General features: G+C 47.4%; 1 protein-coding gene across 1 annotated transcript in view; it reads left to right on the top strand.

Moving 5' to 3' along the window:
* The window catches only part of LOC119660861 (flocculation protein FLO11), a 30,466-nt gene that overhangs the window by 5,770 nt on the left and 6,370 nt on the right, over positions 1 to 18,326 (top strand). Inside the window, exon 2 of the mRNA XM_038069756.1 lies at positions 1,372 to 3,033. Coding sequence (XP_037925684.1) covers positions 1,372 to 3,033 — 1,662 coding nt within the window. The remainder of the gene's footprint in view (positions 1 to 1,371; positions 3,034 to 18,326) is intronic.

Consider the following 18,326-nt stretch of genomic DNA (forward strand, 5'->3'; position numbering starts at 1 on the left):
TTCACTTTTGTTTCTAGGAGCAGTCCATATCCACATATTTTTGTTACTCCACATATTTTGGTGACCAACCATTCCAGTCACAATTTCACCAAAGGCTATTTAGTTGGCCGGACCAAGTAAGCCTGCAAAAATATTTCGGAGGCAACTTATACCATCCTGATCAGCGCAATAATTAATATCCTTTTGTCACGACGAAAACTACCCTGCACGGCCCCAGTTTTACCACGCATCTTGTTCGCCCCCACTGACAACAGCGATCAGAGCCTTCGCTTCCTTACACTCGTCGAACTGCTTCAAAGTTTATGACCATGTGATAAGCTCGCCAATAACGAAGTCAATGCAATAGCAGTCCCCAAGGTTGTGTATCCCCGTCATATGTCGGACCATGGGTGTATCAGAGCCCACCTTGGCATTCAGCTGACCCATCACAAAGGCAATGTCACTTTTGGAAGGCATCTCCTGAACTGCATTCAGTTGTTCATGGAAAGCCTCTCTCTCCTCTGCATCAGAAGTTTCCATTAGTGCGTAACTACTGAAATGCTCGCCTTTGTAGGCAGGAAACTCGAAATTAATATTGCGATGTAAGGACGTACCTAACGCAATCAGTAACCGTTGAACTTGCCAGAGTACACTAGCGGAATGGGAGAGGAGTAATCACCCGAATTCCACCGCCTTACCTCACTTAACCCCAAAAAGTTCAGTCTGTGTTGCTAGAATTCTTGCTCGAGCCTCGATACCTACCATCGTAGACGAGCGTTTGAACATTCTAGAATACAATGATAAGCCACTGACGATAGGAAGAAGTCATAACCAAAATGTCACTCTACCTCCAGGGGGCAGGGCAGCCTAGCCACTTCCAAAGCATTAGGAAGATTCGAGATTTGCAGCGAAGACGGTTTGACGGTTTTGTACCATGGTAGAGGTGACTTGTCAGACCCTGCCTAATATTTTTATTTTTGAAGTTCCGGCTGTCAAGTTCAAACGAGCGGACCGTGGACCAAAAAGAAAGAGTAAATTGATCCCCATTTGGTTCGGTCCGGCATCAAGTGGATCCGAACTTAGGACCCCCAATCCTCAAAGAAAATATTACCAGCTCTGGTCCAAATATTGACAGATTTACGCTCAATATAATTCGTAGTCATGTCACATGTCACTGCTCACAAGGGAGAGGTGAGGCAGCGTCTGGCGAGTTGTCTCTGCTCTGGTACGAAACCGTGAAACCGTCTTCGGTTTTTTATTTTCAGATCAACTAAAGTTAAGACATCCCCAACTCTTTGTGCAGCCAAGATAAGGCCGCTTTTCGTCGTTTGAATTACCAAAAGAATTACATATCAACCCAAAATTTTAAAAATCCTTTTTTTCATCCCCTAGGTTGGAACGGTTCTCCTCTACGGAATCCCAATCGTATCACTATACATCGAATCCCAAGAACGTCTATGTCTAGCCCAAATCTCCAATACTCTCCTGAAACAGTACAGCTACAATGAAATCCACAATAGGCGTGTAGCCCTAGGAATAACATGTGTTCAATGCACCCCGGTGCAACTAGAAATTCTACGAAGAGCCGGTGCCATGCCGGTTAGCTCACGACGCTGTGGTATGATAACCCGACGTGAGGCAGAACGTCTTTGTAAATCATTCCTAGGTGACAATGCACCGCCACGTCTTCCCGAGGATTTCGCTTTCAGCGTCCACCATGAATGCGCCTGGGGCTGTCGGGGATCGTTTCTACCGGCGCGCTACAACTCATCCCGGGCTAAGTGTATCAAGTGCGCCTATTGTGGCCTGTTCTTTTCACCGAACAAGTTCATCTTCCACTCACATCGAATAGGACCCGGTGATAAATATGTACAGCCTGATGCTGCCAATTTCAATTCATGGCGACGACATATGAAATTGAGCGGTAACCCACCTGAGGAGATAGTACATGCCTGGGAGGATGTTAAAGCCATGTTCAACGGCGGAACTCGGAAACGTCTGATAATATCAAGCTCTTCGAGTGGGAGTAATCATGGAGTTCGGAACAGCAGTTCGTTGAGCTCGCCCAAACGACTCAAGGAGTCAACCTCGATAGGAAGTCAAAATTTAAGTCCGCCTCTGATACATGCCGCTGCAGCAGTAACTGTCGTATCTGCTGCTTCGTCAACTCCAACCACTACAGCGAATCAGCTACCCATTCGTCCGGTACAGCTGCTTCCTAATGGAAATGCAGCCTCGTCGGTGAATAACATGAATCCTCTAGCAACTTCCGCGTCCGCTGTTTCACCATCTTCTGGAGTGGCTTCCACAACACCAACTTCAACGCGGCTTCCGCCACTGTGCTCGGATTTATCTATACCCTTCACGCGCGGCTTCATGATGGACTACATGTGGCACACTCAAACTAAAGCCTCTGCCTTCCAGTTCTCCAACTATGCCTTGCCATGGATCAAGCGTCCCGGGACTTTATTCCTTAACCAACAGCATCAATCCTCCCAACATCTAGTTAATGGCAACTCAATAACAACATCTGTACCTGCCATCAGACCTTCTGTAGAGGAGGGTGGATTCACCAGCACTGAATCCTCTAGAGTGCAGTCCGCATCATCTTCACCGCCATCATCGAAAAGTTCACTTCCATTTTACAACAACTCAGCATTTCGACCGGTAGTCAACCATCATAGCTCACATCGGCCGACGCAGGGTCGACCAAATTCAGGAACAGTTCCAGCTAGTACTGTGTATTTTCTGGAGGACGATCAACAGACTTCATCAAGTAGAAACTCTAGGGATGACGGAGCTAGCGGTTCGGCAACTATTAAAGAGTCCTTATCAAGTGACGATGAAATGGTGGACATTGAAACAACCGAGGATGATGAGGAACATCAAAGAAGGAATCATCGAGGTAGTGGGAGTATACACTATCAGCAACATATTGATGATTTAATAACTGTAAAAGTGCCAAAATCTTCAACACCAACAACCGTTGATGTAGAGATCCCAGATGAAATAAATTGCTGGGATGGTGCGGCGGCGGAGTATCTCAAGAAAAGGGTATGTATTTTGTTATATTTTTGGAAGTTCCTATATAAGGCATTATTGACGTTTAGGTATTCTTTTCGCATTCTTGACAACCGTATTCGCGAAATCGTTGAAATAACCGTGAATCAAGCCGGATTTGTCAAAAACTGTGGAACTACTGACGCAATATACGCTCCCTCGGTTACTCATGGGAAAGACCATGAGAAGCATGGCCCTCTTTACATTGCCTTTCTGGATCTAGAGAAAGCCTTTTTTTTCGGTACGTCGTCGGACTACCAACTAAACACCTCCCCATCGTCAGAGAGCTAGCCTGGAACCGTTTGTCACATTACTTCGGCCCAGCCCCTGAACTCTCCCGCCTTGCGGAGCCTTCAAATCAGGGAATTCCTTTCACCAACGGGAGGGGAGAGGAGGAAGGGAACTGTCAGTTCAAGGAACCCCCTGTCATCCGGCTCCTCCACCAGCCGAGTCCTATCTTTTTAGCAACGAGAAGGGCCCGAACATAATGGGCAACACGGTTCCACCAGTCAGCAGTCCCCAGCATCTCTTTGACAATGTTGTCTGGAGAGAGATCCCCTGTGTTTAAATTGAGCTGCTGACGAACCCTATCCCAGCTTCCACAAGAAAAAAAAGTGTGGTGGGCGTCGTCCACAACTCCATTGCAAAACACGCAATCCGGAGAACGCGCCTTTCCAATCTTGTGCAGGTAAGACTGAAAACTTCCATGCCCACTTGAAAATTGGGTAAGGAAATGGTCAGTCTCACCATGCTTCCGATTGAGCCATCCACCTAAGTTGCTTCAGTGAGTCTACTTCTGATGAGCTTTTCGAGCACTTTCCCAGCAGTGTCAAGCATACATGGTGGGCGGTATGAAGACGGCAATTCAGAGTCGCCTTTCTCTTTATGGATCAGCGCAAGCCACGCAAGCCTTGCAACCTTCCAACGAGCAGGGCAAATGCCCTCTTTCAGGCAAGCGTTGAATGCCCCGAGCAGTAGGTCTGGCCGGTGTTGGAATACCAGTTTCTATACCTCTACTGGAATACCATCGGGTCCTGGCGCCTTCTTGTTTTTCATAGAGAGGGCTGCCTGTTCCAACTCTTTTATAGAGAGAAATGGACAGTCCTCTGCACTCTCCGCGCCGACGTCATCATCCCATACGGGGTGCGCAGGAAAAAGTGCCCCTAAGCGGTTGACAGTGTACCACACGGACTCATCTGGTATGCTTTACGACGAAACTCCTCCTAGCTGTAAGGACTGCGTCCGTGCAAGGCATTAAGCTTTGCTTCGAGTCGGTAGGTGTATACCGTAAAATGTTACGGCTGAACTTTGCCGACGAAGACACGAACGAGTGGCTCAGGCAGTACTGCTCCTCCCTTAACGATGCGTGGGAGGGTGCGCGACTAACCTTGAAAAGGGTCTCTGAGCTTTCATCGATCAAAAAGTGCTTTCTCTGGCTTCCAGATGAAGAGCGAAATGGCGTTGGCGTTCTGGAACAACTTGGTGTACAGAACAACCTTAACACTTCCACCTGGTTGCTGCTAGGCAGCAAAACAGGAGAGAGAACCGATAGGCCGGGAAATTTTTGTCACTATCGGCGTTCTCGAACCTGATGTTAAGAAGGTTCGGGAAAAATCGGGTTGCCGGCTCTACTATGGGCTGGGGACCGTGGGTTGTTGGTGGGGCAGTCAGGGGCCTAAACTTCCGACATGCTGACCTATTGTATGCCAATGGAAGCGATCGACCCCGCACCTGCATGGTAGTCTCCAAAGATTTCCAGGCTAACCTGGTTAACGACCTATGTGATGGCGACACCATATCGGCTAAGCTAACCGTAAAAAGTCAACAGGGAGATAAAGAGATACAGAAGACGTTCCCAGTGGAACATTCATCAGAGCTATCCAATATGCCAAAAGTAGAGGCATGGGGGTAATAGCAGGATGTGATCACCACATATGCTGGAGAAGTTCGAACATCAATGGAAGAAGATCGAGACTACTGGAGTATCTAGTAGGAACCGATTTGCAGATCCTAAATGTGAGTAATGAACCCACTTTCTTCAACGTGGTCAGGCGAGAGGTCATCGACATCACGGTGGCATCTCCTGACATCGCAGCTCTGATCGGAGAGTGGAGAGTATCAAACGATATCACACTCTCGGATCACAGACGCATTGATTTCGTTATGGGCATGGATCCACCTCCACCCACACCGGAATCCGAGGAAGACAGATTGGGTAATGTATCAAACAGAATTGAGCGCCCGAGTCATGATCCCTGGGAAGCGCATCAAATCCATTGCTGGAATTGAAAAGACAACCCAGATTATCACAACTAGCATGAGAGAAGCTTTCGAAGAAAGCTGTCCACTCAAGATGTCAAAGAAGGGTAAAACACCATGGTGGAACTCTGATTTGGCAAAACAGAGGAGAACGACAAGGATGCTCCTCAATCGTGCTCTGAAGGGTGAATCAAGCACTAGCTGGAATCGCTATAAAGAGGCACAGAAGGCTCTAAAGAAGAGCATAAGATCGGCCAAACCTCTCATCTTGGAGACGCTTTTGCGAAGAGACTGACTCTCTTGAAGCAACCTCAAAGCTGAAGCGGATTCTGGTCAAAGAACGTGGCCAAAAACTGGGTTATTTACGTTTACAGAATGGGAAGTACACAGAAAGCGATGAAGAAACGGCAAATCATTTGCTTGAAGTACACTTCCCAGGCAGCATCCAAAATCTAATCTCGGGGCCAACAGGTGCATACAGCCCTCAACCGAGAGACTGGAATCTGGCATGCAAAGTGAAGTGGGCATTTAACTCGTTCCATAGATACAAGTCTGCAGGTCCGGATAGCATCATCCCTGCGCTAGTAATAGAAGGAATAGATGCCATGGGTCTACATATTCGGAATATATATCGCGCATGCCTAGCACACGCTTATATTCCAATTAAATGGCGGGATGTGAAGGTGTTGTTCATTCCCAAACCAGGAAAACCCACCTACACAGACGCAAAAAGCTTTCGACCGATCAGCCTAACGTCCTTTCTGCTAAAAGGACTGGAAAGACTAGTAGATCGGTTCATAAGGGATACACACATTCCTAAATGGCCACTTGCTACCAGAAAGGCAAATCCACAGAGACAGCACTCCATGAACTTATGGCAAAAATTGAAAAGGCGATGTCCGAAAAAGAATACAACTTAGGCGCATTCATGGACATCGAAGGTGCCTTCAATTATGCCTTATTCGCGGCAAGACAGCATGGAATCGAACCGCTGCTAATCAGTTGGATCCTTCACATGCTAGAGTGGAGAAAAATCCACATATCGGTTGGCCAGAAGTCTATTGAAGCAGGATGTCCCAGGGGCTGCCCACAGGGAGGGGTTCTCTCTCCACTGTTGTGGCTCTTGGTGATGGATACCCTGCTGTGGCTCCTGGAGGACAAAAAAAGTCTTCGCGCAAGCATTTGCGGACGACCTAGCCGTAATAATTACCGGCAAGTTTGCGAACACAGTATGTGACCATTTGTGTATGGTGGGGGGGAAGCTACAGCTTCTGAGCACTCACACCGTGTTGGTCCATTGTACTCGGGCTGTGACCACTTGAATGAAACTCTGCATGAAATCCACAGCTGCTGTCTCCGCAATGGACTCACGGTGAACACCAGGAAGACTGGACTAGTTATGTTCACTAGGAACGTCAGGTGAGGCAGCTATACGCTACCCACCTTAGCAGGGGCGGAAATCCAGCTGACACAAACAGGCAGGTATTTAGGAGTACATTTCGACTCCAAGTTAACGTGGATCATATCAGAAATCCTGCAGATTGCTCTGGTGCTGTAGGAATGCGATAGGTAAGACCTGGGGACTTTCACCTAAACGGATATACTTCTTCTTCTTTTTCTTCAGCCTTTGTCCCGTTCACAAGCGGGGTCGGCTCGCCGTGATCGGCTTCGCCATTTGGCTCTATCGAAAGCCTGATCTGGGTGCAATCTCGAGGCTTTCAAATCCCCATCCAGCGTATCAAGCCACCGTTGCTTAGGTCTGCCTTTTGGTCGTTTACCATCGACTTCGATGTTCAGACCAATCTTTGCAAGTGAATTCTCGTTTGCACGAATTGCGTGGCCATACCATCGAAGACGCCTCTCTCGCAACTTTTCCACGATCGGTGCAACCCCATAACGATCGCGGATGTCCTCATTCCGGATGTGATCTAAACGTGTGACGCCACTAGTCCAACGTAGCATCTTCGTCTCCATTACCGCAAGACGCCGTTCATTGTCTTTTATGGTCGGCCAACACTCAGAACCATAGAGAGCAACTGGACGGACGACATTGCGGTAAATTTTAGATTTGAGACGTTCGTTGATATAAACGGATATACTGGATGTATACATCCATAATAAAACCCATTTCGATGTATCCATGCATCGTCTGGCGACCAAGACTGAACTTTGCTAACAGCAGGGAGCTGCTAACGCAGATTCAGAGACTTGGTTGCCTAAGTATTACTGGAGCAATGAGTACTAGACCGACTACGGCACTTGAAGCTATCCTAAATTCACCCCCCATTCACTTGGAGGTGAAACGGAAAGCGGCCAACGACGCATATAGGCTCGATACCATTGGGGCGTGGAAAGGCGGCCAATCCAACGGCCATGCGTCTATCTGGAAATTCCTTGAAAAACATCCGATAGCCCTGATGCCGACCGATCATATGGTTTCCAGATTCGTCTTTGAAAAGACATACACTGTCGTAATCACCGAAAGAGAAGAATGGTCGACAAGTGGCCATGAGTCTTTTCAGATTACAGACCGACGGGTCCGTCATGGACGTTGGATCGGGTGCAGGGGTGTTCTCGGAGAATCCGATTATAGAACAGGCCCGACCCCTCGGAAAAATGACGACCATATTCCAGGCGGAGATATATGCCATTTCATTGGCAGCAGAAGAATGTCTGCGACAAAAATGGAGGGGTCGTACCATTCGAATCTGTTCCGACAGTCGGGCGGCATTATCAGCACTAAATGGCAACAACATATCAAGCCAGTTGGTGTGGAGTTGTCATCAGGTGCTGCTGAGACTTGGCCGACTGAACGAAACATTCCTGATGTGGGTGCCGGGGCACTCTAACATCGCCGGCAATGAGGAGGCTGACAGACTAGCTCGCCGAGGGTCTGGATCCACAATGGTGGGGCCAGAACCAGCTCTTGGAATCCAACCATCTACTGTCAAGTCTACTCTGAAGGGTGAAATTGCAAGGATTCACGCAACCGAGTGGAAAAATTTGGACTCTTGCCTAGGGCAGCCTAGGGCCACTAGAGCGGCATTTTTGTTGTCTCTTAAGAAGTCGGACATGAAAACCCTAGTAGGGCTTTTGACGGAACACTGCCCCTTAAACTACCATATGGAAAAGATTGGAGTAGTGGTTTCGGCTGTGTGCAGCCAATGTGAGAAGGAGAAGGAGACGGCCCTGCACTTTTTATGCAACTGCCCGGCATCCTCAAATCTCAGACGAAGACACCTTGGCAAGGTTTTCTTCAATGAAGAATCTGCACACTCTCTGCCTCTGGCGAATGTTCTCAGATTCGCTAAAGCCTGCGAACACCGTAGGCGATAAGCCATTAAATAGGCAACTATCCCAAAGTAATCTAACTTTATTACCATATTTTACGGTCCCGGATAAATTAAAACGTCCACAGGTGATAATTGAATCAAGGACTCGACCCTTCCTTTTTTCCCATTGGGAGAACGCCGTAAATCCATCTGCTCTGTCCAAAAGATGTCCTAAAACCATTCCTTCCAACCGGAATATGTCCCAAAATGAGTTGTATCCTTCTCTATCCCTAGTCTTGTCGTCAGCCTAATCCGTAGTTAAATATCCTAAAAGCAACACACTCGACTTAATAAATTCCGAAATAACAAGCCAAGAAACTCACAACTGGAAAAAGTTAAATGAGATTGTTCCATGCACACAACACAGCGGAGTCAAAACGACCCTCGGGGGGGATGAAGGGGGTACGAAAATGTATTTATCATAATAATAAACTCAATAGCAATTGTAAACATCCTTGAGTCCTTATGTCATACAATCTGCATTGTAATCTCCTTAGAAATACCTCTTGATAATATCTTCCACCCCAACAATTCGTTCCGGATTGCCTTAAATACCAAACAAGGGGAGGAATTACCACCAATTCAATTTCTAATACTGTTTTCAATTATAGCCGAAATTGCCATAGGACGGCAGTTTGGTTTTTAAGTGGTAGCGGCAGCAAAAATGCCAGGACGTGTCCTGATTTAGTCATGGGGAGTGAACAACGCTACACGTACACGTCGCACAGGACATTTCCCGGCTTTACTGGGAATGCCACCCAATGTATCCCCCCAAAAAAACCCTCCGCCCCCAAAAATTTTGAGGGCAGAATTCATTGCGCAATTTCAGACAGCACCAGCAAATCCTTGCGAATGGTAACTGATAAAGATAAAGGATTGGACCATGCCGCACAGATACCAGTCTGACATAAGGAGAGGGGGCGTGTTCCTATCAGAATTCATTGGGCAAAGCCTCGAAATGGGGTAGCCCCCCGAGTCAATCATATTTATACACAAAGAGGGAGACAAATCTACAACGCAGCGAGGAAAACAGGCGAAAGAAAGACAATCTAAAATATTAGGACAAAGAAAGGTCGACATGTCCTTGGGGGGAAAAAACCAATCCTAGGAGCCGTTTTCGACCCCGGAAAAAACTCTCATTGAAATGATTGTTTCAGTAAACATTTGCTGGAATGTAATTACGGGATAATAACTCATTCATTTCATTATTATTAAAAAAATGTGGAACTTTTGGTAGTCAAATTTCATCCCTCGTTCCCCAGACTTTCCAATCAATTCTTCTGTTCTGCCAGGATTCAAAGGAACCCACAATTGCGGAAGAGAATCCAGGTTGATACGATCCAGGCAAATCCGATTATTTAATTAACAGCTGCTTTCTAATTGATATTAGGGATTAAATCCGGTAGTAACGGAATAACATGGATTTGAAATCGTATGTGCCATTTGCCAGATGAAAAGCAGACACCCCTCTCTTTGATCCTTTTTGAGGACAGAAGGTAGAAATCGAGAGAGACTGGATGACTTTCAAAGCAACCAATCTGGTAATGGAAATTGAATCACCTAAAGGGCTGATTAACGATTTTAAAATGTCGTACCATGCCCGATTGACTGTCGCTTTTGATATCCTGTTTTCCCGTCTCCTTCCAGTTTTGTTTTTGAGCCCCATCACTGACCATGGAGTTCATCCTTTTCGCTGTTTCCTACTTCTTCTTCCTTGATTCCAACTAATTAAACATTGTCAATTGCGTCTTATTTTCCAAAACAGTAGGAGCTTTTGAGGACTAACCAAAACTATTCCGAGCCAGTATACGAGGAGGGCGGGGGGCACCTTTGTTTCTACAACTCTTCGTCGAATCAGCCCAATAACTCGGCATAGCAGAGCTCTATGAAAGTCCTTGGGTTTAACGTGAGTACCTGCCGTGTAGGTATAATCCCACGGTCCTCTTTGGATACGGATTGATTTTGGGACCACAATCAGAGCCCCGTCATGACTGGCACAGCGGTACTGGTTTACACTGAGTGCAGGCTCACCATTCATACCAGTGGATGCAAGGCCTATCTCTATCTAACTCCCTCCTTCGCTGGAAGGCAGCACGCGCGAAAACATTAGCACATCAAAGTGTCTCACTGCTAGCAAGGCACTGGCTAAAATCAAAGATACCATTCACCACACGAACGCCCATGTCATCTAGATTGCGATTCTCAGAGTACGCCGGACAAACACAGAGAAAATGGAACCAGTCCTCTGAGTCTCTCCCACATAGAACAAAATCCTGACTGAAGGCAAGATTCCGCTTGAAGAGAAACTCATTCAAGCTACCATGCCCCGGCAGGAGGAACACAGAGAACATGGAACCAGTCGTCTGAATCTGCCTAACAGAAAACACAACCCTGACTGAAGGCAAGTTTCCGCTTGAAGAGAAACTCATTCAAGCTAGCATACACCGTCAGGAGGAAGCCCATCTCAAGCCCAAAGCCCACGACAGAACTTCCTCTGACAGACACATATCTGACGTACTCATATGTGACCCGACCTTTCCCACATTCGGTCCATCTAAGCTGCCACTTAGATGTTACACTCTCGTCTAACACCCTCGGTGTCCTAGCCCCTCCACCTGATCAACACTTACTAAATCGGTTTGCAGCAAAGGTACGCCCCTTCTGATCCTGTAGGGCGTGGCACGCCGGACTACCTCCAGATCAAGAGGAGGAACACCCAACAAGACCTGCATGGCGTGGGTCGAGACCGTACAATATACAAGAAGACACGATAACAACGCCATTCACTGACAAGCGTAAGGCAACTGCCTGCCCTGCACCATCAACGCCAAATCATACAACATAGGAGACCCATACGTACAACATGGAAGAAAGAGTCCCACATAAATGGATCTAGCAGCTCTCCTGTTTAGACCCCATTCACACCCCAGTCAAACGTGGCTTGAGCTCGCGCAGGTGCGGACCCAAGGACATCCGTTCCGCGATCGTGACTCCCAAGTATGTCACTTTCTGCCGGTATTTCAATGCAACTCCATTGAGTTTAACACATGGCGTACGATGTAGGATGCCTTTCAGCATCATAGCGACGGTTTTTTCCGCGACACCGACTTACCCAGCTAATACCCAGTACCCTGCTGCTCGACCTCAAGCCGAGTGTTCCCCTCAACAAGAATAAGGAGATCATCCGCGTAGGCAACACATTCAGCAACAGTCGAAAGCTCACCCAACAGTTCATCCACCATCAGATTCCATATAAATGGACCTGGAATAGATCCCTGCGAGCAACCGCGCCCCATGTTCACCCACACCCGCTTATTGACACCTTGGACGAATGCTTTTCTACTCTCTCGCTCTTCCACAGAGCTAATTCCTGGCAGTCACACTCACGAATTTTGGACAACACAGACGACCAACTTAGGTAATCAAATGCGCCTTTGAAATCTACAAAAATTCCAAAGACGTATTTGCTAGGCCAATGGACAACAAAGTTCTTCACATGCATTAAGACGTCCACGGTGGACCTACCAGTACGGAAGCCATACTGCCTGTCATACGTCAGATGGGATGTTTTCACCCCCAGTCGCTGGACCATAATCTTCTCCAGGACCTTCCCAAGGGCCGGGAGAAGAGATATCGTCCTGTACGACCGAGGATTACTCTTATCCTTCTCTGGCGAATTCAGGAGCACGATCACCGTATAGCCGCCTCACCTGACGTTCCTAGTGAACATAACTAGTCCAGTCTTCCTAGCGTTCACCGTGAGTCCATTGCGGAGGCACCAGCTGTGGATTTCATGCAGAGTCCAGTCCAGTTCCTGCAGTCCTCCAGAATGCTGGGAAATAACCTTCACGAACACAACACTCAAACAAACACTGGACATGAGATGGGATGGCCTGACAGATGGCTTGGCACATCTCGCCAGTCATTCAACCCAGCCAGGTAACTTCCAAGACCTGAGCCTCACTATGCTCTCCTCGATCTCACAACACCTCAGGGGAGGAATTTCTTCCCCTTCCCCTGAGCGCAGCCGTCAGGAGACACCGAAAGTTCGGATCTCGGAAACAGTTCACCCGCCAAAGCACAAACACTGTCATGCCAAGTCAGCATAGGTTCACTGTTCACCTTGATGCCGGCTATGTCATGACTACGTTTCCCTCTGCATATCCGATAGACCCTACCCCAAGGGTCATCACAACGCTCACCAACAAATCGCCTCCAGTTTTCTTCCTTCCACTGCCTCAACAGATCTTTATAAGACAGAACACCTCGCCTATAGGCGAGGCTAAGTTGGTCAACATCAACATCAGGATGGACAACACTTAGACGACGCGCCCAGTAGAGCCCTATGACCATTTTGCCTATCTTCAGGTGTAGGTGATCAATATAGATCACACCTTGCGAATCCCAGATCACCTTTCCGGCCGATAGGAGAGTCTTCGCCTTCTTCGAAGCACGTTCGCCCTGGTGAAGTCACTATTTCGACTGTTCCCTGGTCTCCGGTGTGTACCAGTGGAGCCATGTTTCGTCGGCAGTCACGAAACGACGCAGAAACTCGTTCGGATTGCGCTTAAAAAGCGTCAGACACTGCTCTGAAGTGGCCTCACGCTTGCGCTTGTTGTCCGGAATGAGCAAAGCAGCACTCATACCCAAAATGTCATACCTACTATCTCAGCTATCTCGCGTACCTTCAATCGTCGGTCTGCCAATATGAGATCGCGGATTATTGTCACGTTATCCTCCGTGGTAGCCATTTTCGGGGCATTTCAGCGTGGCTCATTAAAAACCGCCGTGCGACCACGTTCAAACTCGTTAAACCAATTTTTTATGGTCGCCATCGCCGGAGCAGACTCACCGTACACCAGGGGCCAATGATGTCGATGAGGATCGTGTGAAAACGCTTGGTAGACCGAGGGAATGAGCCTACTTCTTTTTGTACTATACATGCTTGATGACTTTACACTTCTGGCACCCCCAATACACTGTCTGGCCCAGGAATTAACATCCTTATTGGTTGATGGCCAAAAATATTTGCTCGCGATCAGCCGATTCGTTGTCCGAACGCCTGGGCACGCAAGATCGTATACTGCATGGAATACTTCCTCACGAAAAGCGGCCGGAATATATGGCCTAGGTCCCTTTTCAGAGATCTCTCAGAGTACTTCGGAGGTTGAACCGAAACGGGGAAACTCCCGAAATTTATATTTGGAGTTGTCCCTGAGGCTCTGAAGCACTCTGTCATCCTTCTATCCCTCGGTTATTGCCGAAATCGAGCGTGACAGGGAAACGCGTGACAGAGCGGCTTGTAGGCCGTAAACACGGCCGTTCAAGTCTTCTAGGAAATATTGGAAGTATTTGATTGCCATGTACACGGCTAATAGCTCATAATCGTAGGTGCCGTAACTTCATTGAGCTGTCTTCAATTTCTTGGAAAAGAAGCCCAACAGCTGCCAGATTTGGTTCGCGCTTGGTGAAGGGCAGCACCTACTGCGATGTCTGGGGCATTGACGAATACGGCTAGAAACGTATCTGGTTGAAGGAAAGCCAGGAATATAGGGTCCGCCAGTTATGGTCTGGCTAGTTCAAATGTCTGGACGACCTCTGTAGACCACGCAATCACACGTGAATCTTTGGTCTTGGGTCCAGACAAGTAGACGTTGAGAATCGGTTGATGTTGTGTGACTTTGGGCAAGTAACGACGATAGAAGTTTAACACGCCCAAAAACCTTCACAGATCCTTCACTGTTTTTGATTGTGGGAAGTTCGTGATGTCTGGGATGCCTGAACCTTATCTGGATCCGTGTGAACTCCCTCAGAGGAAATCGTATGACATAAAAACTTCACTTGTTGTTGAAGGAATTTGCATTTTTCAACGTTAAGTACAAGACCAGGCTGAAGGAGACGTTGAAAATTGCACTTGAGATGTTTCAAATGCTCAGACTCTGAAGAAGAGGCGACCAAAACATCATCCAGGTACACGAAACAAAAATTAAGGTTGGATGAACCTCTGGAAAGTTTGCGCCACATTGCATCCGTGTGAACTCAAACAGTCCGAAAGGTGTGCGTATTGCCGTTTTCGGAATGTCTTCTGGAACTACAGGTAAGTCCAAGGTCGTGAAAACACGGCAGTTAGCGAGGTTGCACACAAAGTCGTGGATGAGCGGTCTAGAATGGTCTGAGCATTCAAACTGCATTCGCAACATGGTCTCCATTCGCCGTTGGGCTTTGGAACCATGTATAGTGGAGAAGACCAGCAGCTATTTGATGGTCTGCATCGAGAAGTTGCCAGAAGGCATCTTTTCGGCATCAGGTCGACCTGTCTCTGCTGCATACGCGGGGAATAGTGCGATCAACTGAGGTAATTATTGTCTCACCTTAACACCCCAAATTATTGATTGATATTGAGTTATACCCCTTACCCTTACTTTTTGCATCGGTGGCGGACACAAAGAATCATAAGGTAAATAAGCAGAGGCAACTAGGATGTTTTTCCTCTCGCCAAAAATCTGGTATTATACGGTGGCCGTAACTAGGTCCTGGGAACAGAACTATCTCAGCATGGTTACCTCTAATCGTCTTGACATGAGGACACAAGCTCTTGGTCTTATGGACCTTTCATCGTGAATGATCCTAGCCCCTTTTACTGATCCAATGCCAGAGATTTTATTCAATTGAACCCAGGCTCTTGCACCAAAATATGTGGGGGCGGTCGTGCAACTTTGTCAGCCTCACCGCCAGCAGATAAAAGGGGGTTTTGGCATGCTGCAAGTTAATTTGAAAAATTTTTATGTTTTCCGACATAAACATGGAAAACAGAAGCGCATGCCGCCGTCGGCGTGTGACGGAGTTGTCTCCACATTAATTGAAAAGTGTGAGGTGGTCCGAAAGAGGTCAATCATTTCAAAAACAATTCCTCAAAAACTACCCAACCAAAAAATCTGGAAAAAAACAGAATGACGACGCAGAACCTGGAGGCAACCTCCAAGTACAAGTTCAAGGAGTTTCCTATCTTTGGCTCAAACTCCTATTTACTCTGGGAGACCTCAGACAAGGGTCCTAGGCCATTCATTCCGGCCGATTTTCGCAGGGAAGTATTTAACGCAATACACGATCTTGCACACCCAGGCACCAGGACAACGAACCGGTTAGTCACTGCAAAATACTTCTGGCCGTCCATAAACAAGGACGTAAACACTTGGGCCAGACAGTGTATCGCGTGCCAGAAGTGCAAAGTCAGCAAGCGCGTACGAAGGGAAGTAGGCGTATTCCTTATGTTGACCAAGCGCTTTCACACCATCTCGACATCATTGGCCCTTTGCGAGACTCACACAGATACAAGTATTCCCTCACAATCATCGACAGGTTTACGTTGACTGAGCCCTCTGTCGCCAGTGGATCTTGCGCTTTGGTGTACTATGCGCAATTATCACGGAGCAGGGAATCCAGTTTGAGGCTACTCGGAGTTTCTCGGAGTTAGGCAAACTCCTCGGTTTCAAATGCCGCAAGACTACTGCATACCATCCATAGTCCAATGGCATGCTGAAACCTTGGCACCCGATGCTAAAGACCGCCTTAATCGCTCTCAACGATCCGTCGTGGTTGCGGTCCTTGCCTTTCGTCGTCTTCGGCCTTCGCACCGCCCACCTAGAAGAGTTCACGACTAGCCCCGCGGAGATAGTGTACGGAGAGTCTGCGTCTTCTCACCGACCCTTCGCTGGAACTTCAAAGTAGGGTTAGGCGACTCCAACATGCTGTGTCTGCAGAGAGACACAGTTTCGAAGCTGCAACCGACTCCACCGTCCCAACACACAACAACGTAAGCCAGCATCACCAGGAACCTCGAGACGTGCTCAAAGTTCCTAATTTGGGTAGACGCTCCTTGGAGGTCACTGTAGTAACCATACGAGGACCCCTTTAGAGTTCTGAAGCAAGGTTAGCACTTTTTCAAGCTCGACGATCGAGGCGGGGCCAAGTGGGTCTCCATTCCGAGATTTAAACCTTTCGACGAACTAGCGGATGCTCCAAGGAAACGCCCGCGAAGCGTCTAGTTCGTCCAGTAACCCCTTTGGTGGGATCACGTGGTCGGGTTGTTCCGCTGAACAAGCACGGTTTCAACTGGAGGCGGAGTGATATGGGGGCACATCGGAGGCATGAACCACGAGCGCATCGACGTGGTGAATTCGCCTCTACCGACGCATTGAACGGCCGCGGACTCAACTAATGGCCTAACCGGAGGCTGAGCCGATAATATTTCAGAAGACAGAAAGCGTTCTAGCCCCGTGATGTAATGCTTTTGAAAAACCAAGGGGGGAAAAGGTCGGAGAATTGGGATGGAGGAATTTTTGGATCAATTCATAATTCCACTGAAAAGATGACCAATTTTTACGACACGGTATGCGTATGTTGCCCAAAAGGTGGCAGTACGTTACAACCAGCGATGGGCAACACTTTCAATAATAAATATTTAACCAGTTTTTACAATAAAACGTTCGAATTTCATAAAAAGAGACGGTGAAAGAAAATTGTTTGTGTAATTGTAATTGAAAAAAAAATGGTTCCCATGGTCGTACGTGTTCACACTCTTTTCCATTACTATCCCATATGGACATTAACTTTTTCACCAGTTCTTTGTGGCTTTATGATTGTGCAGTTAAAATATGTTTGCATGCGACACACTCTTTCGCACATGTGATAAAGAAGTGGTCGCGCGTTACAATGCAATGGGTCAGCAGATGAAAAAGGATTGGTTTTTATATTTGACTTCCTATGATGGCTGTAGGTGTGCATTTTTTATATTTAAAGTTCCCTCGATGACAATCGGCATGCAAAACAGTTTAGTTTCATCCACGTAATTCAGTCCTTCTACCTACAAACCCGCAGTAAGGGAAAAGGCTATGGTTTTCCATTTTCGACCCTTGCTGGGCAATGCACCAAACGTAATCAGTTGACAAAATTCAGCTCTCATCCAAACGCGAGCTCAAATCCTGTCTCCATATGATTCCGATAGGCAATGGACTCCCTGCCTTATTTTCACTAACGACAGAAATCATTCCTTTGATGCAATCTAACAAAACTCCCAAAGATTGTTTTTGAAAAAAGGCGGTCCTTTCTAAATTATCAGCATTTTAAATTTCAACCAAATTCAAACGCCCGCGCCATTGTGTGTGACGTCACATATCGCTGCAAGGAACTTCAGGAAGACTGCCAACTGACAGTTGCTCTCATTAAAACACCAAAAACTCAAAGTTAATTTCGTGCGTGAAATGTGAAGGACGGTGAGATATTGGCTCATGCCTTGCTGCACAAATAATTCCGTAAAAACCACGCTGAACATTTTTTTAGCTGTCCAAAAGGAAACATTCGTAAGAAGTGGATCGCCATCACCCGACTAAATTCAGTTTCTTTGACGCACGCCCAAGTAAAGATGGGAGTGAAGTTTCCCCTCTCAGGGATCGCCAACGATCATTTACGTGTCGCTACGATACGGGGAGTGGCGTCCCCGAGGTACCCGAGTAAACAGTTCTGACCCCCTAGCTGGCATAATACCTACGACCTAGGTAGAGGCCTCGAGAAAGTTTCTCGATGAAGAGCGAACTGCTAATGACCGATACACGCCGGGACACACTGGGAGTCCCCGGAGCCGTCGACAACTCCTTGTCGACGTCGATGGGGTGATGTGAGCCTAGCTCTGCCAAGGTG

Source organism: Hermetia illucens, chromosome 7 (assembly GCF_905115235.1).
Source record: "Hermetia illucens chromosome 7, iHerIll2.2.curated.20191125, whole genome shotgun sequence".
NCBI lineage: Eukaryota > Metazoa > Arthropoda > Insecta > Diptera > Stratiomyidae > Hermetia > Hermetia illucens.